This window comes from Batrachochytrium dendrobatidis (assembly GCF_000203795.2).
Source record: "Batrachochytrium dendrobatidis JAM81 unplaced genomic scaffold BATDEscaffold_9, whole genome shotgun sequence".
Taxonomy (NCBI): Eukaryota; Fungi; Chytridiomycota; class Chytridiomycetes; order Rhizophydiales; genus Batrachochytrium; species Batrachochytrium dendrobatidis.
Genome location: NW_006281107.1, coordinates 196965 through 222578, shown reverse-complemented (window position 1 = coordinate 222578; position 25614 = coordinate 196965). Strand labels below are relative to the sequence as shown.

Sequence of the window (25614 nt, the reverse complement as noted above, 5' to 3'; positions counted from 1 at the left end):
GCAAGATTTCTGCCTTTTCATTGCCTTTGGTTTAACCTCGAATATTTTACATTCATAATTGGCTCGCAACTGCAATGCATGATCTACAGTCCAGAATCAGTGCAATTGCTTCGTTTTTCCTGACTGTGTTGGCAACTCAGTTTAGTCTTGTTGCTCTGCTTCAACTGGTTCTGGTGTTCTCCAAGTCTGCTATAGTTGTCAATTCGTTTGAACCTGCCAGGGTAAAACTGTATGTAGTGTTGCATGTTGTATTCAGCCTGGTCAATGCTTTGATATATTGCAACTGTGACTGATTTTTCATGTATAAAAGTGTGTCAGGAAGAGTCGGTGGTGGTGACTATTACATGTACGGATCTCCTTACACCAATCTTGGAGTCATTTCATTCGACTTGGATGCTGGTATGTCCTGGTTACAATGAACACCATACTCAATTATCCACCTCTTGGTGTTTGAAATCTATAGTACATTATCCATGGATTAACTCTTATTTCATTCACAATGGACTACTGAAAATACACTGTCAGATTTATCATCTTATTTTCAATGGAATACCAAACTGCTGTTTGTTTCAGCAATTGTCGAGTTTACCAATTCGCAGTATCATGTTAATCAAGCTGTGATTTGGGACGATTTAATCTCTGACAAGGAGGATGCTGTCATTGTCCTCAAGAACCAACGCCACGAGTACCAAGTTCACGATCTAACCAATTCGCTGGCGTAGGTTTTATTCTTGCATCAATTATTGTATAAACTCAATCTAAAATCCTTGTTGTTTTTAGAAACTCAAAGGCAAATCTCACACTGCAGCTTCAAGTTGTCCCTTGGGTTGGAGTAATGAGAACCTACCGACATGTGGTTGCCGATGGAATCACCTTTCCTGATGCACCTGCAAAAAAAGGCTGATTGTAGTGTATGTTCGTAAAATCAACATTTATTATTCTATGTTGCTGGATTTGATGTGCTTGCTCATGGACTAGCTGTGAGACCTGCTGATCCTATAACCATTAAAAAATAAACAAGCGACATTGTTTCTGGATGGGTTTTAGTTTCCAATTCATCTGTAAATTCAAATGTCACTCTAATCCTCAAATACAATCTAAAGCAAACTAGAGTCTTAATTTAAATGCGTTTACGCTAGATTATATTTTATATAGAATCAACAAAAGCTTGTACGTTAATTATCATTTCAACCGAACTTTATCATTTCCAGTGGCTAATCCATTATACTTTCTAGGCTTTAAAGACGGTGAAGAAGCTTCAAGAGCACCCAACAGCTCCAAAGCCGTTTCACCTAGCATTGTAATAGATCCAACCCGCTTTGGTCCACCACCTCCAGACTCTGACACTCCAACAACAGATCTAGGTAAAAGTGGTGATCGTAGCCGTTGTGGTAAATCTGCCGGATCGCGTCGTTTGGGTCGTTTCACGGTTTCTTTGAGGTTAAGAGCTGGACGTGCTTTAAGGCTATCAAGAAGTGAATCCATATGGCCAATTCCTTCAATCACTGGAAGTTGAGGTATCACTTTTTGTGCAGAGTTTGATGTGAGTTGCTCTGGTGTCGATACAGAATCCAATGGTTTAGCTGGCTGTGTTGATGTGTCTTTGGGTGCTGCCAGAATTTTATCCATATCTTTCAATGCAATCTAATGGTTGATGTAAAACATGGTAAATCAGTCAGTCGACATGGTAAAACAGTTGAATGTCAACTCTGAGCAGTTATAATGGTGGCAAAAACTATACCTCGAACCCTTTTAAAAACTTGGTCAACGTGGTAACCAATTCGTCTGCACCCATTTTTGAATTATCTGGTTCACCAAAATACCTAAACGTGGCCTTGATGGTTTCGTTTAGAGTCATCAATTCGGTCTCCAAGAATTTGATTTTTTTCTCTACTTCCAAGCTCCACTCGCCCAGTTTGTGTACAAACACCCCGTCCAATTCAGGATCATACCCCTCACTTTGCTCGTATTTGGACTTTCCAGCATCTCCATCGCCTGCAGTTGTAAACTTTAACTCTGTTTGGATCAATCTTAAACCCTGCTGCATTTCCTTGACATCCGTATCAAAAACCGCCAACATGGATGGATTGACTTGATCCAGCATACGAAGATCATTGACCACATCTACCAAGTCGGGCATACTTGTCCGAGCTATTTTTGCCAGCACTTGTATAGCAGACAATCCTGCACCATTTACACTGCGTATATCCACAATCTTGTCCAAAAATGTCACTCTAAATCCAGATGCCTGTTGATTACTTTGCGAGTTTAAGAAATTGCCAATCCCCAATATCACTGTCAATAATCTTGGCAGCGACGATGATTGAAGTACTGCTCTGAATGCTTCCATAGTGCTAAGAAGTCCCAATTTTAAAGGATTATACTGTTCGTTCAACACATGTTTGAATTTCATGATGGATAGCCGTTGCTTGCATCGATACACCTTCATAAGTCGTGTTGCAAATTCCTCAGACTGTCGTAAATCTGTCCGATGCATTACTGAATGAAGCAATTTTGCTTCGTCTTCAGTGGGATAACATTTAATGCAGCGAGAAACAAGCTCCTCTGTTAATCCCACCTCGTCAAATTTCTTAATGGCGGCTATAAGTGTCTGTGGGGTATACGTTTTAAGCGACTTGATGAATATCATAAGATTCTGCGCTCGTTTTTCATCAAATATCTTGAGATGGGCTGGAGTGTCCGACTGAGAGACTTGATGTGCATCTTTTTTAACACTCGAGGCAGTAGAAAGTCGCGTGTTTTTATTTCCAGAAATGGAAAACATGGACTCGAGTTCTGCAAATATTCCCTCGGTGTTTAAAAGATCCTGAACGGCATCTCTGTCTTTTGCTTTGATTTTTGACCACAAAGTATCGGATGAAAACGAAGATGAAATCACTCGTTCCCAGTGCATTTTTCTCACTTGAGTCTTGGGTCGGTATTTTGGTAATCGAGCTATACAAAGACATGTGATGAGTTGTTTGAATACTATGCATAGGTCAAGAATTCCCAAATATTGAGTTTACCTGCTGGAAGCGCTGCACATCCTGGAGGAGGAGGAGGTGGACAACCCAAACCACCTGGTATAGGTGGTGGAGGAGGAGGAGGTGGTGGTGGCGGTCCACCAGAAGCAATCAACACGTCCGTACTAGGCTGAATAGTGTTTGGTACCTCGAAAACTGAAGAGCGACTTTCAACAGCAACAGTGGCATCAGAGTCGCCGCGAAAAAGCAGAGTCGTGTCATTCTAAAAACATTGATCGAGTAAATAGTCTAGTAAAACAAATGAACCCTGACAAACTAGTGTCTAGAAAGAAATGGATAAGATTGATCAACTTACAGTAGGTTGCAAAGTCTTGAGCGTATTTGGCACAAGTTTTTTATCTGAAAGCAGTTCAAGAATGCGCATTAGTTCATCTCGATGCAGTGTCAACTCTTTACTAGATATATCCGCGACTTGACTATCAGATTTGATGGGATCGCCCTCAGTTTTTATATTTTCTGATTTAGGCGGTTTGGTACTACAGACTACATCCTGAACATTGTTACTACTCTGCTGAAGTCGAACAATCTCATGCTCCTGCAATTCGCAAATTGCAGTTAATCTAGCATTTTCGTCATCCAGTCGTTGAATTTCTTGCAGCCCATTGATGATTTGACTCATAGAGTATTTGAATGTATCTGTGAAATCGGTTGTACCATTTTGGTCCAATACAATTTGCATCACAGCGCTCTCAATGACGTACATCATATGGGATCTATTTTGAAATGGGGTTGATACCAAATCAATGTGTATCATTATCAAACAGGTTATTAAATGATACGAGATTGACAGAGACTCACATGCCAATAATTTACCTTGAAGATGCATCCATCAACGTTGTGCCCACCAACAAATGCTGTAGAATCGAGGTAATACCTCTGCGATCTGCATCGCAGCATTGTACAAGCAACGTACCAAGCAGTTGCTGTGGATCATAGATATCCACATCTAAATCTGTATCCAGAGATTCAACCAAATACTCAAAATCTGCTTGCTTGAGCTGCTCAAATGCATCAACGTGCTGCAACACACTAGAAAACTCTGTTTTGGCCCATGTTTTCAATTTTGTGAATGCTGGCACCAATCCCGAAGATATAAACTCGTTTCGAAGATACATTCTGTACTCAAAATCTGTTGGAACCTCTACTATGAATCGTATCAGTGCAATAATGGATACAAGAAACTCGCGTATATCTTTTTCAGTTGGAAGACGGTGCTTTTCAAATACGTTGAGAGTAAAAAGACTTGCAAGATCTGAAGATGTCTGTTGGTTTGAGCCCGTGTGGGTTGGATGATTTGTAGTGGTGGTGTGTGAAGTGGATAGGCTACCGCACACGGCACTTCCAAAAATTCCACGCGACGACACTGCTTGCACAAGTGCTTCCACAAGTGCGTCAAACACTCTTGGTAATTTTCGGATTTTTTGAAAATCGTTCATGGCTGACATGACTAATTTATGGCCTTTTGGATAATCCAGCGTCACAATTGCTAATAGGAAATCCATTGTGGCTGTTCGAGCTGACAGCATGGGTGAATCAAGCGATTGTATTAAAATGTTGAGATAGTTTTGGTGATAAAGAACATCTGCTATGCCACTATGATGATTGGCTATAAGACGCAAGATCTTGAGAGTTTCCGACTCAATTTCAAAGTGCTTAGTTTTACGACCCGTTTTGGAATGCATGGTACAAAGAACGTTGATCAAACAGTTTAATCCACCACACTCCATGAATTCCTTGAGCCAGCTAATTGCATTCAACGTTGGGTTATTGGAAATTTAACATTTACAATACAAACTCTGTTTCAAAGTATAATACCTCATGGATTGACAATTGCACTGCACTTTAAGTTCAAGAATAATATCTTTGAGACCCTGGCTCTGTCTGTTTGTTCCGGCAATAGACCGAGTCACCATATCAACCAACCGCTCGGCTTGACTTTTTCCATGTGATTGACCAGAAATAGCTTGATTGAGTTGATCGACATAATATGCTGGTTTTTTTGATGCGGTCGTGTTTGCAGTACTTTGCGTCATTGCCTAGCCAAATGTGTAAAACGTCACTATCAATTCAACACTAACCAACCTATTGTACACCTGTGTGTTTGACTTGCAAATGATCATGAAAAACTTACCGTCATTTGGCGAATAATCATTATCTTTTTATCTTTTGACAAGGCCCGCATTGGAGCTCGTTTAGTTTCACTTCGAGCATCCAATGCCAATTCAAACAAATCATCCACCAACTTTTGTTCCAAGGTGCTATTGGATTGTTGATTAAACATGTACTTTTCCGATGCACTGGCAAGAAGCATACTAGCTTGCTCGGGTTCAAACCGACACTGCTCTTCCATCTTGAGATGTCCATCGCGGTCAGTGATATTTAAACCTGAAAATCTCGACAAAAAATCAGTTGTATATTCAAGTTCAACCCTAGCCAACAAGTCTGTTGATATACGCCAAGACATGCTATACCTGTGCGATAGACACGTTTGGAAAACGTGCCTTGAGTTCCACCACTATCAGAGGTTTCATTCGTTTTAAAGGATGTGGTGCTAGCTGTGCGAAGAAGTCTATGAGACGGATGATCTGTGACTGGAGCAGAACCAATGTGGTTGGCGAGTGTCTTGGGTTTGTATGTCGACATGAACAAGTCTTGTTTGGCAATGGTTTGTGTGTGCAAGGACAAGTCTGGCAAACCAACTTTAACGTCAGTTGTAATGAAATGAATATGATACAGTATAATGTTTTGATCAAATATGGAATGGAGGGTATGCAGCACAACACTGGCCCGACTCGAACCTGGACAAACACGAGTGGGCTGAGGTTGAAGCGACGCGTCTGATGAATGGTGGGTATGAAAGAGTTGATGGTATTATTTCGTATATTACAGGTCGGGTTAGAATATGGGTAGATTTACAAGTGATGGTGTTGATATTCAATCAGAAGATAAAGTAACCAATTGATTTCTCGGATGATCAGCAGTCGGAAGAATAAACTCGAGTGGTTGGTTCACAGATTCAAATCAGTACTATTCATGTAAAATCAAGCACTATTTTGCTTTGGGATAAGCAATGGTTGAATATTTATTGCGCTTTCCTATTAGAAATTGTCTGCTTTAGCAGATATTCTCAACTCGGTAGACACAGGAACCATCATATGATTTAAAAACTATAGTTTTGAACCGAGATTTTCCATTTTTGAATAATCATGCATTGCACAATCGTCTAAATACATTAGACATTGGGATTGAGTGTTTTGATGTGGAATTTACTGAAACTATAATATCAACATTTGTCCAGTGAATTTCGGGATACCAATCATTGCATGAGATTGGCAGTCTTATTTGATAATCATTTTGCATGAACACGACGTAAAACTATCCATCACCAATAACTACAGATTACCATTGAAATGCCCTTGAAACTCACTACTCGCAAGACAAAAATTGTTGCTACTCTTGGACCTTCTTCTGTTCCCAAGATTAGAGAGCTCATCCAGTCTGGTAACTTATTGCTCACTAAAGATTGAATGCCAACGACTGCAGACCAACTATTTATATTCTTGATGGCTGTTAGGTGTCAATGTTTTCCGACTCAACTTTTCGCATATCTACGACCCAGAAACCCAGACGCCCATCATTCAAACCATCAGACAAGTGTCTGCTGAGTTGTGCAAGCCAGTCGCTATCCTAGGCAAGCATTTCTATTTTATTCAAACGGTTCGCTCTATATAGATCTGCGATACTGACCATCCATTGTTGGATAATTAGGAGATCTTGGAGGCCCAAAGATCCGATGCAATGCATTCCAGCCAGCAGTGACTGAGATTCTACTCGTATCGGGATCCACCGTGGTTTTAGATGCCAGTAATGATCCTTGTAGCGAGGGAAGAATCACCACTACAGTAGCGAGTTTGGTGTTGTCCTTGCAGCCAGATCACCGAGTTCTGATTGACGATGGGGCCATGCAACTGAAAATGACCCGACGACTATCACCGTCAAGTATCGAGCTCTTGGTGGTAGTGGGAGGTCATCTCAAACCACACAAGGGAATTAATGTTCCAGATATTCGTTTGGATGTGCCTGCCTTGACAGAAAAGGATAAACTGGATGCAGTATACATGTGGGATCATCGTTTGGATTACGTTGCACTGTCGTTTGTACAGGTTGCTTCAGATGTGCAGCAACTGCTGGACTTGTTTGAGATTCTGAGGTTACGGCCTCGATTAGATGGTGTGGATACTAGCAGCATCACCAATATCAGTTCTGGTAGTCTTGAGACTGGTGTTGAGCCAGAATATGGTGAAGAGTTTCCTCAGTTGCCATGGCGACCATTGATCATCTCCAAGATCGAAAAACCACAAGCGTTAGATGTGATTGATGAGATTATTGCTGTCACTGATGGCATCATGGTTGCTCGTGGAGATCTGGGCGTTGAAATCAGTCTCGAAAGAGTTCCTATTATTCAAAAGATGCTGATCAGAAAGGCTAATGCTGCAGGTAAAGTATATTTGCTGCATACCGACTCGATGGTGATTCGCATCCATCATTTCACAAGATTTGCTGTTTATGCACTGACGTTCTTGTTCTATTTTACGTGAATACGACACTATGTAGAGAAACCTGTCATTACTGCTACTCAGATGCTCGAGTCTATGATTCATTCGCCTTTTCCAACTCGTGCTGAAGTCAGCGATGTTGCCAACGCGGTATTGGATGGTACAGATGCAGTCATGCTTTCAGGTGAATGCGCTGTTGGCGATTATCCAGTTGAAACAGTTCAAATGGTAAATGTCTTTGGTTGTCCATTGTATGTAGTAGATGCATGGATTAAGAAACTATACCACTGACTGTTTTGTTTCTATCAATCCGTAATGAATAGATGAGCAATATTTGTCAAAATGCCGAATCGGGTGATGATTTTATGCAGCAGCCAGCCATGAAGCACTGGGAAAGTACAAAGACTATCCAGCAACTGACACTTGGACACCCAATTGCTAATGCAGCAGTCTCTGCTTCTGACGAGGTACACTTGGGTTTCAATTTTAGTATATTTATACATTCCAATTTCTTTTAAACTAATCTATATTAAATAGGCTCGAGCAGTCGCATTAATTGTATTCACATACACGGGTGATATGGCTCATTTCGTATCCAAACGTCGGCCTATTCGTCCCATTATTGCTGTCACACACAAGGAGTTTATGTATCGTCGTTTGGCTCTTTTATATGGCGTATTTCCTGTTCTCTCAACTGCATTGCTAAACAATTCGAGTACACCCTCTCTGTCCATGACTGCCGATCAGCTGTATCACTATACTGAACAAGATATTACCAATCACGGACTGATGGAAACTCTTGGTCTTTTGTCTGGAAGTGTTGTTACTTATTGTGCTGGATTTCATGGTCCTTGGCCTGCACTATCCTACACGGTCAAACTGTCCCTGTTCAAATCATCAATATCTATCTGATCTCTAGATCATTGCTATGCCGATTTGATGCAATATGAACTATAGCTCAACTTTACAAACTGTACTTTGGATCACATTCAAAACCATCATTTTTCAAAATTGATCATTTCAATTTTAAACATACTGCCAACTTTGATTTACAATCGTATTCACGTAAAATGAATACCATTAAAGATTCCAAAGGGGATAATAAATCGACAGTTTTGTGGTATGATTGGTATAAAAACAACTATTTTATTCTTGAAATGTGCAATCAACCATATCATTAAATGGATGGATACTCGAGATACAATAAAATATAAAGTGAATAGCTTGGTGGACTGATCAAGCAGATGTTTTGGGAATGTGATCTGAACAACAAAATGGCAGTATTGGTTCAAACAGAACACTCGATAGTATCATCACATGTGCTTTTAGTTGGAATCATGTACAAGGTCATTGATGTTACAAGTCAGGGTAATGAACAGATGATCTGTCATGTAATCTGACATGCTTTGATGATCCAGATTTGGGTGATTTGGAACAAGCCATTACACGAATCAATACATACAAAACTGGAATACACCAAGATGATCATCTACAATCAAAAACAGTGACAGCCAACATCAACTCAAGCAATAGACAAATATTGAGTATGAATGCAAAAGTATAAAATATGAAAAGTAAAAATGCCTTCACCGCGGATTGAACGCGGGACATTTAGATCTTCAGTCTAACGCTCTCCCAGCTGAGCTATAAAGGCATATTGATTGAGTTGAGCAATGCATATACAATCTCACAATATCGTGTTGAACATTGTATTACTTGATTTGATACATCAGCACTTGTCATCCATGCTAGCCTTTTCAACAGTCATTGCCATTGATTGATATGTTTAAACAGAATTCTGAGATCGATCATCAGTAATTGTGATAATGCAGCCTATACTTGTTTTGATTGGTACAACTCTACCCAATGGTGGACATATTGTATTACTAGTCAATGTCTGGTAAAAACAGCATATTCTGGGTTGATAGTTCTGAATGTATTTCATTCAAGCCTTTATTTGATATTGAATGGATTTATTTGCTGAATAAACTCGAATATCAAAGCATAGATAACTCCATGCAAGTGTGCCGTGTTCATTCGAGTTTAAACTAATGGCATTACTTGTCACAAAGCCATACACACCAAATAGCCGTTACCAATACAGATTGTTTATACACTGTTACAATATACTTTATTCAATAAATTGTGGGAAACAATTACTAGACTTGAATATCTAGTTTTGATCGCAACTTTTTCCAGCATAGTTGAAATAAATGTTTGGTGAGTTAGAAACTATGAGCTGTGGCAGACTCTACTGTGGTAGATTCTGCTGTGGTAGCAATAGAAACACTGCTAGACGATGAAGTACCACCACTGCATTCATCAGGAACTGAGAAATCGTTATTGAACTTGGCAGCCTTGACTCCCAGACCGCGTTTGGCGAATCCTTTCCAGATCTCGCATTTGTTGGCTCCATTGTAGCGAGCAACATCAGATGCAATAAAGGCATCACGAGCATCAAGGAAAGTGGGATGGCATGGCTGAAGCATCATACCACCAATCATATTCTGCATAGTAATAATGTTACCAGCCTTGCCCTTGGCGTCGTAGAGATTGGTGGAGAATCCGTTCTTGGTGACCAAGTTCCAGTAGATTTCCCAAAGCATAGAAGCCCACACTACACCTATAGCGTGAGGGCTTTTAAGAGTTTTAACATCGGCATACGTCAGAGGATTGACTTTCATGTCAGTCGTGTAAGGATGGGTGCGAATACCTATAGGCGTATTCTTGGCATATGCAGCAATGACAATTGGAGTGTCGGCTTTGTGTGATTCTTTGGCAGTTATGATTGTGGCAAATATATCGGACCAGCCTTCACCCATACCACCAGCTTCACCTTTAAACAAACACTCAACTGCTGCAGGTCCACCAGTCAACCGAGTTGAAATACCGTGTCCATATTCGTGCAAAGGAACTTGGTTGTCCAAACCACCATTGCGATTGGGTTTGGCAGGAGTGAATCTGAACATTCTCATTATGCCAGGTTGACCATCAGCTGGAACGTGAAACAAGGCGTTGTCAGTACTCGAAGCATCTAGGACATTGATTGTAACTGCATCGTTACCCTCACCACCTTTTCCAAAATTGTCCGTTTGGAAATTACCAGCAGCCTCGTTGAAACCATACTGGTATGTGATATCGTGCATTAGGTTAGCAACGTAGAACAGATTGACAGCAGCTGCCTGCATGTTGTCTGGATCGGTAACGTCAGCAGTGGAATTGAACTTGGTGTTGAATACACCATCAACACCGTTTGCTGGAACTGGCGGTTTTTTTGTATAATCAACAGTCTTGGCGTTGTTACCCTCAGTGACAGTTCCGTTTGTCCATCCATTAGGTGACGATGGTTTGTATTCTGGATCTTTGATGTCTGAAAATCCATCATTGGGATTGAGGTCAGGAAGTTTGATAGCCTTGTATGTTGCACGATGAGCAAAATCAACAGCCTGGATCAGTTTGCCTAACATCAATCCATTTACATTCAGATTAGTACCGACTCTATAAAAATCAATATCTGAACCCGAAATACCGTACCAGTGTCGGCATCTGCCCAAACTTGGATCCATGAAATAACATTCTTGTCGCGAAGCTGGAATTTATAAGCATACACAAGCGTGCCATCAGCCTGTTGAACATACTCGAGCTCATGTTTAAACTCAGAGTAAACTGGCAGACCCTTGGCTTTGGATACAGCATCTGCAACCTGTTCAAACGTCAGTTTGGCTTTGGGTTCTGCGACTGAAAGCTCACTTTTGGCAAAATGGCTTTCAGTACCAAACGAAGCAGAATATGAGATAATTTGGCCGTCTTGGATATGGACTGCAGCTTGGTGATTGGATACACGTGCATCATTAACTAGATGTGCACCATATACGTGAGTTATGCCAGCACTGTCTGTAAAGTTATTGTAAACCTTGAACTCGTTAGGTGCGAGATTGAGTTTGTCACAGAGATACGCAACACCAGTCTTGACTGGATCGGTATTGGACGGAGCCATGAGGCTGAATGAATGTTCATAAGGAATCTGCTGGTACGTGGATTCGGGAAAGTAGAATGGAAGACTGTCAGAGGCGTCTTGTGTGGACGGAATGGTTGGAACCGCAAAAACTGCAGAGGTGGCAAGAGCAAGAACGAGAGAAACAGTAGAAACAAACATTTTGAACAATATTTTCAATATCTATAGTGTGAATGTAGCAAGTATAAGATACAAACTGGTACAATGATAGAGGTTGGTGAGATTGGTTCCATACCATTTCACGTCATTTTATATCTTGAATCTACAAAGCATGCTACGCAGCAATTTGATAGTTAATTGAATATACATGTGCTAATCAAGAAAAGCATGCCAATATCTATGCAAATGCATGTGATTCGCGAATTACATGTATTCAAGCCATACATTTAAAACGGGTATATTGCTTTTGATTGATTGCATAAATGACAAATTTTCGAGTTTCATTGCAGTTGTATTGGGATGTAGCACCGATACCCGTTTTCAATTGTAAATCAGTTAAACTCTTGGAATCAATGCAAAATGGACTAACCGAAATTTGCTTCATCATATACAACTTGCATACACTCCAAACTTGTGCATTGCGAGTCAAATGCCGAATTCGGACAGATAAAACTGGGCTGTTGGTATCCATTAATGAACTGTGATAATATCGAATGAGTAATTGACATATACATGAAACGTCCATTTCACACCACTAACAACCTTGTTTGTATTGGCTGTATGCATGCTCTGTATATGTTGAAGCAAGACTCATTGGAGCATGAATCAATCGAGTACTCAAAAGTGGACACACTATTAGTGGCTTGAGTTACTTGAATTGATGGCATGCCTGTTTATATACCAAGTGTGTTATATCACCATGCTATTTGTAATCATGAATGATTGCAATATGCCTTGTTCATTTCAAGTTCGAAATGACTAGATTTTGAGTTGATAAGCAAAAGCAGGATGATAGTAAGCAGGCGTGTTGATTGGCTACAACTGTATAGCCAACTTGGAGATCGGATAAAATGTATGGCATTAATTATGAGCAAGGGAACAATACGACAAATGAAAATGTTATCAAACAAGCAATCTCGACAAAACATTAAACTGGTAATGCATCAATTGCTTGGTTTCAGACATGAGTTGTATAATTGAAATGGTCAATACCAGTTTAATCTTGGACTATCCAAAGCATTGCAAAGAGTCATGGCAACAGTCATGACAATGACCAGTCAAACATATCTGACCATTACAAGATGGTGTTGCATTCCGATTGTTGCAGAGGCAGTGGTCGATGATGTTAAAAAGAATCAAATATGCAGAATGTGGGTTCACCTGCAAATGTGGCTGCATTGTTCATGGATAAATGAACAGTATCATACATGTGATGGACACGACAGCTGTCAATGAATGCCATCATGTTATTGTATTATAGTTGATCATTCGATGGAATAAATGATTGCGATCGTCATTCCAATTGTTGGTGTGGTACAGAGTTGCAGATCTCAAGTCAATGGCTACGTGTGTTGTAATGTAATACTTGATGATATATTGTGGTTGAACATGTTATGCATGTCAGTAGTCGAATACGTAATCGTGTACAATGGTCTAGCAGTAGCCTATTCAAGTATGGTAAATAGTGCCAGTTTAATCACATTGTGGATCCGCATTGCAATAATCAAAAGTGAGTGGGAAACTCGCATATAGATATTGACTAATGTGTCACTGGATCAGACCATATCAAATATGTTGAAAGTGTATGTAATCATTCAGATCCGAGTTGGTACAAACACGATCATAAGAATGATGTATATTGCACAATGGTGTTTGTAATAATATGCATGTGATTGAATGCAGACTGGTGAACTAGTAGCAAACAAAATAATGACAGATGGTGATTGAAAGTGCAACTAATCATGCAGTGTATATGGTGTATACTAGTTGATTAGTGCAGTATGCTTGAAAAAGTCGATAGCTTGAAGGTAATACAGTGTATACTATGCTGCTGTTATGGTAGTATTTAGTGTTTGCAAGACAAATGGAATGAACCATCATGTAGTGAACACAGTATACACGCCATATTAAGATACTGTCAAATAGTTTATCAGATGAAAATCTTGCTTTCCAATTTCAACACAACCATCATGAAGATTCAAGTCGAGATTTGATCCAAAACATCCAAAACGAGATCAGATTGTTAATTTAGCAAAAACTACAGCACTCAGTATTCCCGTGTGGTCCCCCACCACAGTACTGACTGAGCCATCACAAGCTTGACTTTGGAGATCGAACGGGATCCGGTATTTTCTTGTGTGTATGGCCGTAGATGTTGATTGAAACCAATTATACGGTAATATTCGTTAGATGTGTTTGTCAAATACATTGTGGTTTGGTGTCAGCACTTGTAAATCAATACTACATGATATTCTCATCACCAATGGTCATTTGTTTTATATTGGATCTGAACATTGACAACTACACGTTTGGTGATTGACAATCATATGGACAACCGGATGATTCCATGACACCGCATATCAAACTTGATGTTCAATACTCCAATCATGTCGATAATAGTTGAATATTGTGTAGTTGCTGTTGAAATGCCATTGTTCTTTTAATAATAATATTCAAGAAATAAAGTCTAGTGCTGGATTGTTGAATATTCAACTCTTCAAGCTTTACTTTTATTTGATTAGCCATCTCAAGAACAATGTCACTCCAAGATCAAACTAAAGAATTAACAATCGACTTGCCCATCTGTAATTACAACGTATTCAGTCATCAATGTTTGAACTATTCTGGCGAGGCTTTTGATTCGAGTCGTCTGAAACTTTTTCAAAATGGAAACCAGAAATCTGTGTCGATCACCTTGACAATCAACCAGTGCCTATTGAACCTCATTTTATTGAAGAGCTGGAAAGACCATTCTACTGTTGCTCACTTGGTCCAACTTACAAGACTGTCACTTCTCGTTTTGACACTACTCCTGTTGACAAACTCCACTTGCCTGATGGGTTGATAGATCTGCTTTTGATAAAGACTATTTCGTTTCTTCTGAAGCAACTGACACAACTCTTGATCCATGCTGTCCTCTTACTCGACTGAATGGTCTTGTTTTAAACGACCTACATCCACTCATCAAATCCAAGAGTGATGCTAGTCAAGGTATTGCTAATGTAATACCAAGAGCGCAAATGGATGTGGATATCCTGCTTTGGATCCCATGGTGCACTATACTTTAGTTTGACTTGTTTCCGTTGTTTGGATCTGCCAATGATGGTTGTTTGAAATACTTTGAACCCAAGACTCTATTGGTAGGGATGAGATAGTCTAGCAAAACAACAATACCATTCGAATGCGCCAACAAGACAAGTACCAAACCATCATGACCAGTACCAGCAGAGGAATGAGACTTTTGATGAAATGTGTTGCAACTCGAAATGTCGGATCTTGAATGTGGTTTGATTGGAGATGTTTTGGAATATGAATTTTAGCTTTTGATTTTGCTGGACTATTTCGGCATTCGCAGTGCCAAACCAAGAGAATATTTCGACTTTCTTCACTCGTCTAATAATTTACTTTTGTACTGTCTTTTTCAAGAGACTGAAGTTGATGCGATACAATTTGAGCTGATCAGCCAATTTGGATATATTGGCACTTTTCAGGAGAAACAACTTGCTTTCCAAACATGACTGTCCAATATTGCTTTTAAAGTCCAGTGTGATTCTCCACCTGTATTCTTGTTGAATGAGATTCAAGAGTTGTGTCAATGCACCAATGTTCAATCAATGTTTCAACAGGATCAAGCAGTTTATCATTCATTCATGTCTCTACTTGTTACTCAATTGATTGGAAAACAAACCTCATTTGCATGTGTACAGGAACAAACAACGACAGTATCATATCAATTACAGAAAATTTCAAACCCATTGCAAAGATCCGCTCACTCGGTACTCTTGATGCAGAAACGGACTAGACTTTATTTTGGACACAAATTGTCAGAATATTTCGAGCTTTGTGATTTGTTTTGTATGTAGAATAGTATAATGTAAAGAGTAGAATATAATCTGTAACTGTTAGTAGTTATCAGAAGAGAACAAATCAAAAGTGTAATGTATGTTGCACTTTAAATCAAGATCAACAGACTTAGTCTTTTCAAGAGTAGTGAAAAGATGTAATAAAGTAGTTGGACAGATGAAATAGTTTGAAGAGTTATTTATTGATAAAAGTAAGCATTCTAGCTTTTATAGTAAAATAAGAAGTAGTTAAGGGAGAGAGTGGAGATATAAGATCTTCACTCTAAGCTTCGCCGTTGAGGGTCCTAAGCTTCCCAGTTCTTGTATAAAGGGAACGATAGTCATCGCCTTAAATAAGTTTCACCTTGCGTATAGCTTATTTGTTATACAATGCTTGTTAGTTTATGCAGCATCCATACCATCCATTGTTTGAGATTTTAAGTTGGTGCTTTTTTATAGAACTAGCTTTTTCATAGGTTACCGCTTAAGGATATCTGTCTGGATATTCCAACACCGTGTCAATGTATCGATCAACAACCCAGTAACTGTTGATGTAATACCCAACACAGTATGCAATCAATGATATGGTTGTTGACCCATTCACAATACTCGATAAATACCAACACATCAGAAAGTTTAAATTTATTCAAAATCAAATTGGTTGGCATATCATCAATCTGAATCTGAATCCGAATCCGAATTCAAATCTCCGTACAACTGTGCAGCGTCAGAGAGCAAATCTTCATATTTCAAACCATGACTTTCCATAAACGTTTTCAATTCTTTTCTGATATTGACTATTGATTTTCTTACTTCTTCACAATCTTTTCTCAATCGCCTTATACCTCTTGGGGTGTAATTTGGGTCAGATGCCTGTCCATCATCTTTTAATACTCCCCATAGTTTAAATTGATAAGCTATACCCTTAGAATATTTTTTGATCTTGGCCACTTCATCTTTTTCAAGCTCTTCAAGTTTTTGGTTTAGACTATCCAAGATTTCCTGGTCTTCTTCGCTTAATACAACCGCTTGATTTGGAGCACTTGGACCGGGTTGATCCATTGGTTGTTTCTGGTCTTGATTGGAAGTGCTTTGACCGGGTTGATACATTAGTTGTTTATGGTCTGGATCGAGAGTGCTTGAACCAGGCCTACCGCTTGGGCGTTTTCGAATTCGTTTTCGAATTCGTTTTGGAGCACTTGGACCAGTTCGATGCAAGTATTGCTGGCTTTGTCTGGAAGTACCTGGTTCAGGTTCATTGGTTGGGCCAGACACTTGACTGGAAGTGCTTGATGCCTGAACTGAGTCATTGCCGTTATCTGAAACCAGTATTGCATTAGCGGTTGCTGCTGCGGTCAGTAAGAATAAAATGTCGATGAACTTCATTAGATTGGTGGATGGGTTTAAAAGATTGTTGATGTCGATTAAAATATTGAACGTAATCGATCGTATTTATATTTTTGTATAGTAAACCAACCCTGACCCTTTTAGGTTAACCAACGACACAGGGCTACTTGATTGCTTGTAGTGGGTTACTATCAAACCAGACAGTATGCTGCTCCCTATCCACAATATCATATTGACCAATTTGATGATCGTGTCGATTGAACTATGCTTTTACGACCCTTTGATCAGGTATACTTAAAAGCACCCTTCAAGGGTGTTGTGTAACCGCAAATGCTTTGCTTCTACAACCGTATTCGTGTCAAATGGATCACTCCAGTATTCATCCTGCAGTGACTGTGTTATATGTTGATGAATATAGGTGTTTATCGTAAAAGTAGAATGTAGAAAAGATAAAGATACTGGGTCTTTCAATTAGTAAAATATAATATAATATGCCGCTATAGAAAATATTGGTAACGCTGGGTCTTTTGAAAAGTAATAGTAGTGGTATTGGAGCATAGAGAACAATAATGAGGAAATGATAAATTAGGGAGTGTCCAATGCAAGCATTAGCTTGCTTGTTAAGGGTTAAAGCCGAGATATCTTGCTTGGATATTACAACAGATACACACTAACCATTCAAACTATACGTAAACGGTCAATGTCTGATTGCTTCAACATAACAATGAGGGTGTAAAATGTAGTACAGAAATAGACGACTAAATTACAATTATTCCAACGGATTTAGCACTCTTGTTCAAGTAAAACGGTATCATCCGATGTTCACTATACACTGCTTGTACGTTGAATCATGCCAATCACTTGCTATTTTAACAAACATGGAATATCACGGCACATGTTGATGACCAACTAATAGTCGAGTGTCAACTCATTCCAGTATCAGTTTATACTCATTTCTTAACCCTAACCCTTTTCAGAGTGAAGCTTTATAATCAACCACATGATATTCAAATGTATGGTCAAATAGCGGCTCAACCACAATTGCAGACCACCATATAAAGGGAGACTCTTCAAAGTTTGGCATTGACAACAAATCACCATTCAACCCTGATAACACTAGCCCTTAAGACGACCATTCAAGGAATATGCTTTTAATATTATTTATTCAATAATGGATATAAATACAGTTCAAAAACCGACTTGTTGAATGACATTACAACTTGCTCAACCAAACCAGTAAAATGAAACTCGCAGTTGCTGTATTGTCATCAATCCTGCTTGCATGCTCGGTTACTATTGCCAATCCAATTGATCCCAGTGCAACTACAAGTACTGAGGCTATCACCTCGCCAACTCCTAATCCAAACGGTATAGGCATAAGTGGTCTTGATCCACTTTCAGATAGCGTCAAAGATTTACTCGACAAGTACATAGAGCTAGAGGATGATCGTAATGAGCAAGGAAAAAAATGCAAGTTGTTACAATCTGAATATGACAATCAACAGAAACTGATAGCGGACTTGGAAACAAAGATTTATGTTTTGTGAGGTAAATCTCAAAGAAACGGTGACAATTCAAAATATGATGGTAAAATTCAGAAGACTAGGCTTGATCTTGAAGCCCAAAAATCCAAACTTGCCGATTTTGGAAAAAGTCGTCAAGACTGCGAGTTCAAGTGTAGTGGTTTTGTAGCCGGAAAGAGTATGATTGAAATAGGACTCGTGAATCTCATTTTCGGAGAATCTTGGAATCCTAGATCATTTGAACAGCAGTTTGTTTTCATCGCCACACATTCTTCCGTTATGAGTTACCTTGGCGAATTAGGTAGTAAAGGACAATCATCAGGACGCAGTAATAATCTTGGTCAGAATCATGGTGATCAGCAACAACATCAAAATCATGATGATCAACAACAACGTCAAGATTCGCAACCATTATTGGATACACCATCCGAATCTGGATCCTCTGTACAAAGAGTTTCCTCCAATAGACGAAAAGATTCCTCCAAGTCTATGGGTAGATTTGGATCATTCTTTCAGAAATCCAGACGTGACGATCCATCCAATTGATTTGATTGATTTGAATCTTAATCTGGATTTGTTTCAACCAATTCAATTGCCATTATGGTTTAATTTACAATAAAATTGAATTTTCATGCATTGTATTTGATCATTGTACACAGTCTTGGTTGGTATTATATCATATTGTACATTGACACTTGTATTTCCAATACAATACGATACAGTTGATTGTATATTGCATAGTTGTACACATTGATGATGCTGACATACAACATCAATACCAACAATAGCCATGTGTATTGATATCAGATCTGACTGGTTTGACTGGTTTGACTCGTTGATTGTGCTATCAAAAGGTTGCATCAATAGCCTGACTGATCACACACATCAGTCGCAGTATCAACTTTGTCGTGTATCAAGTATCACATGTTGATATCGCGCATCCAGTATCGACATGATCATCCAGATATACAGTGATGGATTCAAGCAATCCATACCATGATTGAGCTATGCGATCATCGTGTATCAAACAATTACGATACACACTGGACTGATCCAATACATGCACGGCTTGGACATATCACACAATCAAACATGAACACACCACATTAAAAATGAATATAATATCAGTTTGTCACTAATGAATTGTATTCAGTCGAGTTTATTGAGAGTCTGTTTGTGACTCTTGGCAGTGTCGTGAGTGTCTTCAGACACGACTGCTTGATCAGCTGCAGTTGTTGGTTTCCTCCTGCGAGTAGATGCACCACCTGAGCCTGAAGTACTTGGTTGTTCAGACAATCTAACAGTATACATCAAATTCATGATCAATATCAATTCACACATCCACACATCAATATCAAACAACTTACTGTGTTAATGGCCAGAGCACTCGATAACCGGTCGAAATACTGGGATATCCATCAGTCGCGGCTTCGCATCCACATCCAGGACCAAACCCAATGCGTGCATGTCTTCGATCAAATGTCAATCCAAGTTGGTTCATAAATGGAATACCAAGAGCTGCATAATAATCTGAACCAACTTCTATAGCAAATTCAACTATAATTCAACATGTATATTAGTCAGGTTAATCAAACAACACATACTGCATACAATTGTCAACTATTTACATCTTTTAGAATCATATCTCTGCATATAGCTTCTAGGACCCAATTTGATTGTTACAACGGAATTGCGATTTTCAACAGTTACGGGAGTTTCAGCATGCATTGTAATTGAAAGCGTTGGCATCCTGTCCCACTTGATATTGTAGTTGGATGTGGGCATTAGATAGTGTTTTAAAAATATTTTTTCAATTTCTTCTTTACTGAGCTGGTCATCAAACAGATTACTTTTGACAGTGATTGCACCATTATCAAGAATAGCACTAATCAACGCTGCCACGACTGTTTCAGGGAAATGCATATATGTAGAACATGTTTCCAAACTCGAGTACAAAGTACGTCCATGTTCCACTTTTTTTTGGAATCCAGCAGGCAGATCCACTTTTTCGCCATTAACTAGTATACTCTTGATGTTGACAGTAGAGTAACTGTTTGGTGGCGATTGTACCCACGCAATACTTTTTCCATTCGTTCCGCATTTTTCAGTTATATCCGTGTTTCCTATATTGATGAAGCTATCTGAAAGCATTTCATACGGACATAGTTGAAGACCAACCTCGTTTTTAGAAATGACACCATCATTATACAAAACATTTATCGCAGTGATTGGTGAATGATGCTTTGACAACGATGGGTGACCAAATCCAAATACTCCATCAAACTTTGGATTGATACCAATTAGACTTGCCGACTTTTTTTGAACTGCCAATACTGGTAAATCAATTCCAGTTATCCTAGTACCCGGAATCGTCACAGCGGTTGTGGAACTAATTCCATTATACTCATCGCCTTTGTAATTTATAGTAACGGGTTGTCCACCTGGAATACTTTGTATAGCCAAACCTACATCGTTGCTTGAACTAGGAAGTGGTACGACTATATCGGAAACTGATGAATCGACTAGTAAATTCAACTATTTTAAACAAGTGTGAGATTGATTCAACGTGGTGCAAATTGATATCGAATTACAATGCATGACATGATACGTACATCAACTCCATAAACATTGGATTTTATCGCGAAACATCGGCTAGCACCAAGACCCAATTCAACGGGTGATCGTTTCGATAGCCTATTGCTTGATTGGCCGGCAATTCCAGTTGACGAATCTAATGGAATTCGAACTGCAGCAACCGCTTGTAACGCAAGTAGAACGCATTCTAGAGTAATCAGCATTGTATCGAGTAGTTTGATAAAAGTGTGATGAGTGTGATGAAAGTGTTTTGAAGGTGTTTTGAACTTGGTAGATGGCTGCCATTTTATAATGACGGCAGCTTCAAGGGTGACAATCAACACTTTTCAAATGTATATTTAAAAAACACCATATAGGGTGGACAAAGCTGGAAACACCCTGTAGGGTGGATTAATATACAAGCATCGCTGTTAATGGAAAATCAATTTCAGTAGTATATTGCATTGATATTCTCAATTGCGGTCATGTATTCAGTAACCAGGTAGTTTCAAATTGTCACCCTGATTATGGATAGTTGTCATCACATCTACAATCCATTACTACAGAATATGCTGTTACTGTATACCAAATATTTGACTGATTGTTCAATTGGTCATGTTTTGTACACTGTTTAGATTGATTTCATTTGTCGTTTATTGGTCAATTTGTATACAGGTCGGGTTGTTCAATGACTTGCTATCATAAAAACTCGGATATGAAGGTTGTAAACATATGCGGCATATTCATGGTCGTCATAGTTGGAAATATATCACAGCTGATCAAAGATATGAAAGAATGAACCAATAAACTAATTACGTTGTTTATTAAAGAACAGGAAGAGAGTGAGTTTATAAGACGGAAGAGCAGCGGAGGAACATAAAATAAAGCAAGAAAGCAATGTAGGTCCCAGTTCAAACACCATTATTGAGGGTTTCTGATTCCTATAAACTATTTTGTAATGTCGACTGTCAATCCAAACATGCGTGTCTCACAAATAATCACACAATGCAAGTCAACAGACTGCACATTCCAACATTCTCACAGAAATGTCTCACAATCATTTCTGATCAGTCAATTGTTGGATTGGTAAATGTGTTACAAAACATGCATTTACATGCTGAATCTGACAAGTGGATAATGATTGTTCCAATCAACAATTGGATTGAATTGACTGCAATATTATCATTGATCGCAGTCACTGTTGACCAATACACTGTAATACATTGATAGTCTCAACATCAACATTGTCATTCATGTCAAGTTGTGCGTAATGTGAGTTTCAGCAACCTGGAAAATGTGACAGCGTTTACTGAGATTTGATGTATTTCTTGGTTTATCGCATCATCAACTTGAACAGGCATGGTTTTGATCCAAACAACCAGTTGGTCAGACACTAGACATGACTTTGGTTTACACATTATAACAAATGGCTTACAGTGTAAATGCTAAAACATGACGACTGTTTTTAGGCTGTTACATTGATGGTTGTTTATTGAGCGTAATGCAGTCATCAATACTGGTCAATAAAATGCCATTTATTCTGAAAACAGTTGCTGCAACATGGATTTTATTCAACATTTATACACATCCAATCAATCATACAATAGCTATCAGAATAATCACCAGCACTTTCAAACCAATATGCTTCAGGCTGTTTGCCAATACAAATCAATGCAAACGGATCTGTGTATATACCATGCATGATAGTTGAATGCCAATGCACCACTCGAATTCAATTCAATCCATATCGATTTTATTGCTTGAAATGGTTGAATGTTATGATAGATTCAACATTCCCAGTCCAGTTTTACCATTTTGAAACTTGAACTATGACGGACACACTCTGTCATACACTGAACACATCAAGATCATTGTTGTAAATACCATCATACTCATTATTGCAAACAACACGTATTTTCAAATACTGAAATAGCTGCCAGTAATACTCCAACAACGAGTTTTCAACAATCAACAACTGTGATTGATGTTTGGTACCACAATAAACATATTGCTAGAAACAAATTTGATGTTGAGCCGTGTCCGATCAATTCTTGGAATATAGTCACATTGATACATCCAACACCAACATGTCAACCATGTTAACCTGTTGCATGCATAGGGTCACTCACAATACTAATTGACTATCAATGTCAATGACGTGTCGAATATACTATCCAATGGTCTCAATATACATAGTTTGTAGTTGGACACACTCGGTATTCGTATACACATGTTGTAGTTGTATGCATTGCACTTGCCGAGTTGTGGATTTATGGATTTGTTTGATGCAACTGTTGATATTGATTGGGACAACGATCGATGTTTCTGGTTGTGGTTGTGGTGTATGCTATATCACCAGATGTCATGTTATGTGATCATACTGCAAACATTACACTAGACAGCTGACTACATGCAAATGATTGATACTGATCGTTGCAAGTACACAACAATGTGACAAATGACTGTCAAATCAAATATGGCTGATATGTTGAATTATGGACAGATTTGTTGTATATACTGGATGTGAATGTGAATACGAAACATCGGCTGATACATATCGTACCATTCAAGACCAAAACAATGTAATGTGACGTTCAATATTAGTTTGTAGCATGTCAATGAAATATGTGCAAATATTAAACATGGATTTGTGGATACTGTCAGATTGTCAAAACCAGCCGGATCATTTGAACCAGCCAAGTCACTTGGATTAAATAGTCCAGTGATAACAATGGGTTGGTGTCAAATGTAATGTGTTGATTGGTAACCCAAAATGGCAATATACATAATTGCATGGATTCAGCAATGACACTGCAGTGATCAATACAATGCATGATAGTTGATTGGTGTAGTATGATCAAGTCATTAGTCTAATACACATGGTTTGGCAATAAAAGGTGTTTATTGAATGAGTGAGATTGGATGCATGACAAATCAAAAGTAAACCAACATGCAATACACGCTGCATTACAACATATCCTAGATGAAACTGTTGATGGCCCACTGAGCTGCAACAATGTGACAAGTCTGATTGAAAAGTTTGTTGCTGAACACCAGAATCTTGAAAAGTTGCATCATGTTCAGATTATGGCAATGCTTGCATAAAACTATCAAGGAAGAACTTGTGACATTTTTCATACGCAGAAGTTGTTTTTGGTGAAGTAGGATCACCATTCGTTGATGGATCCAGACCCATGTACTGTTTAAGTTGTCCCATTAAAAGCTCATCTTCGTCAACCAAAGACATGCCTTTATCTATGCGTTCCTGCTTCTCAGCTTCAAGTTTTACAAGAATGCCGCTATGCATCTTAAGCTCGGCTTCGGCAGCACTTAACCCATTGTCCGAAGTTTGTTTCATAGTCTCGACTTTTTGCTGCAGCTCAGTAGTCAATCCTTTTTCAAAACTAATGTAATAACTTACGAGTTCAAGTTTTTTAAACATTTTTTCGATTTTAGCATGGGTTTTTCCAGAGTCCTTGATATACGACACTTCAACATCATCGAATGGACCGCAATATTCCTTAAGATCTGCTGATGTAGGATATTCTGGAGAGTCAGATCCATCAGCTGGAGTGCTGGTCTCAGAGCTCGTGGCCGAACTGGGGTAAACTGGACTAGCTGTAGTAACTGAGCAGACAGCAAGGATCGATGACAGTAGGGCAATTGATAATTTCATTGTATTGGTTGGTTGAGCAAGTTGTAATGAATGTCATTCAACACGTCGATTTGGTGTCGTATTTATACACATTATTGGCGGGTAATATCAAAAGCATGTTCCTTGAATGACCGCTCTAAGGGATTGGCTTTATTTCATTTATTGTATTTATTTCCAGAGTTAGCATTGATTTACTGTTATGAATGTCAGGGTAACTTTAAAGGGATCCCCCTTTATACAATCGCCCATTGCTTAATTTGGCATCCGATATCAAGATTGGTGACCAGAGTATATTGCCGCACTATGATGCCGCTACATAGCACATTCCAGGTGATATCATTACATGATGGTACACAAGCAATATTGTCCATGCACTCCATTTATGTTGCAAACACTCGAGATCTCGCCTGTTCGACAACACATTGTCGCCAATACAATAGTATGTGGCATGATCATATTGCACCAATCGACCAATATAGGATCACTGGATACACCACACGTTGGTGTTTACCACTGTATATGTGTGATGTATACCGGAATATAGTCCATGATATCAACGAGTTTATGCATACTGCTTACACCACACACATCACACACATCAAACCAGTTCAGTGATATGCAAGTGCTGCGGTTTGACCAAATCGCAATCACACACGCATACGCATAGCAGTTATCACATATTGTCGACTGTCTAACTCGTTGACATTCAAACCGTGCCATCACTAGTCACCATATAATGGTTGACTGACTTGTTTGATTGACCTGACATATCGACACTTTGCAAACCTTGACTTGATTCATCAACTTGTATATTCATATAATCTCGGGTTTGTATCATCACGTTGGACTCGTTATCAAACACCTTGATGTGTCCATGCAACTCAAACTCGATATACACA

The 25614-nt window shown here is 38.9% G+C and overlaps 8 protein-coding genes across 8 annotated transcripts; 3 read left to right on the top strand and 5 right to left on the bottom strand.

The window, feature by feature from the left end:
* Positions 1-41: 41 nt before the first annotated feature.
* BATDEDRAFT_89989 (signal peptidase complex subunit SPC3) lies at positions 42-904 on the top strand (the record flags this gene model as incomplete). Its single annotated transcript, XM_006680473.1, has 4 exons — positions 42-229; positions 311-399; positions 526-718; positions 781-904. The coding sequence occupies exons 1-4, from the start codon at positions 75-77 to the stop codon at positions 902-904; spliced, it is 561 nt and encodes a 186-aa protein (XP_006680536.1). The 5' UTR covers positions 42-74.
* A 278-nt stretch (positions 905-1182) lies between these two features.
* BATDEDRAFT_89988 (uncharacterized protein) lies at positions 1183-5687 on the bottom strand (the record flags this gene model as incomplete). Its single annotated transcript, XM_006680402.1, has 8 exons — positions 1183-1644; positions 1742-2955; positions 3027-3246; positions 3340-3757; positions 3858-4787; positions 4860-5080; positions 5176-5429; positions 5516-5687. The coding sequence occupies 8 exons, from the start codon at positions 5685-5687 to the stop codon at positions 1183-1185; spliced, it is 3891 nt and encodes a 1296-aa protein (XP_006680465.1).
* A 743-nt stretch (positions 5688-6430) lies between these two features.
* On the top strand, positions 6431-8733 carry BATDEDRAFT_35493 (uncharacterized protein). Its single transcript, XM_006680331.1, has 6 exons — positions 6431-6545; positions 6619-6735; positions 6813-7541; positions 7659-7828; positions 7924-8067; positions 8138-8733. The coding sequence occupies exons 1-6, from the start codon at positions 6455-6457 to the stop codon at positions 8510-8512; spliced, it is 1626 nt and encodes a 541-aa protein (XP_006680394.1). The 5' UTR covers positions 6431-6454; the 3' UTR covers positions 8513-8733.
* A 1182-nt stretch (positions 8734-9915) lies between these two features.
* On the bottom strand, positions 9916-10815 carry BATDEDRAFT_1469 (uncharacterized protein; the record flags this gene model as incomplete). The annotated part of the gene is made up of 1 exon (XM_006680162.1): positions 9916-10815. A coding segment is annotated over one exon (900 nt), but the record flags the coding sequence as incomplete, so codon positions are not given.
* A 5473-nt stretch (positions 10816-16288) lies between these two features.
* BATDEDRAFT_90268 (uncharacterized protein) lies at positions 16289-17002 on the bottom strand (the record flags this gene model as incomplete). Its single annotated transcript, XM_006680401.1, has 1 exon — positions 16289-17002. The coding sequence occupies one exon, from the start codon at positions 17000-17002 to the stop codon at positions 16289-16291; it is 714 nt and encodes a 237-aa protein (XP_006680464.1).
* Positions 17003-18204: 1202 nt separating this feature from the next.
* Positions 18205-19032, top strand: BATDEDRAFT_26143 (uncharacterized protein; the record flags this gene model as incomplete). The annotated part of the gene is made up of 2 exons (XM_006680259.1): positions 18205-18506; positions 18570-19032. The coding sequence occupies 2 exons, from the start codon at positions 18205-18207 to the stop codon at positions 19030-19032; spliced, it is 765 nt and encodes a 254-aa protein (XP_006680322.1).
* A 603-nt stretch (positions 19033-19635) lies between these two features.
* Positions 19636-21284, bottom strand: BATDEDRAFT_90267 (uncharacterized protein; the record flags this gene model as incomplete). Its single annotated transcript, XM_006680400.1, has 4 exons — positions 19636-19783; positions 19854-20043; positions 20115-21021; positions 21099-21284. The coding sequence occupies 4 exons, from the start codon at positions 21282-21284 to the stop codon at positions 19636-19638; spliced, it is 1431 nt and encodes a 476-aa protein (XP_006680463.1).
* Positions 21285-24145: 2861 nt separating this feature from the next.
* On the bottom strand, positions 24146-24736 carry BATDEDRAFT_26141 (uncharacterized protein; the record flags this gene model as incomplete). Its single annotated transcript, XM_006680258.1, has 1 exon — positions 24146-24736. One exon carries the CDS (start codon positions 24734-24736, stop codon positions 24146-24148), a length of 591 nt encoding a protein of 196 aa, XP_006680321.1.
* Positions 24737-25614: the final 878 nt, after the last annotated feature.

What these genes read in the sequence shown, in the direction of transcription:
- BATDEDRAFT_35493 (XM_006680331.1), top strand. Translation starts at nt 6,455, where the DNA reads ATGCCCTTGAAACTCACTACTCGCAAGACAAAAATTGTTGCTACTCTT. An exon ending in TAGAGAGCTCATCCAGTCTG is followed by an intron (nt 6,546 to 6,618) that starts GTAACTTATTGC and finishes GATGGCTGTTAG; the next exon opens with GTGTCAATGTTTTCCGACTC. An exon ending in CAGTTGAAACAGTTCAAATG is followed by an intron (nt 7,829 to 7,923) that starts GTAAATGTCTTT and finishes CGTAATGAATAG; the next exon opens with ATGAGCAATATTTGTCAAAA.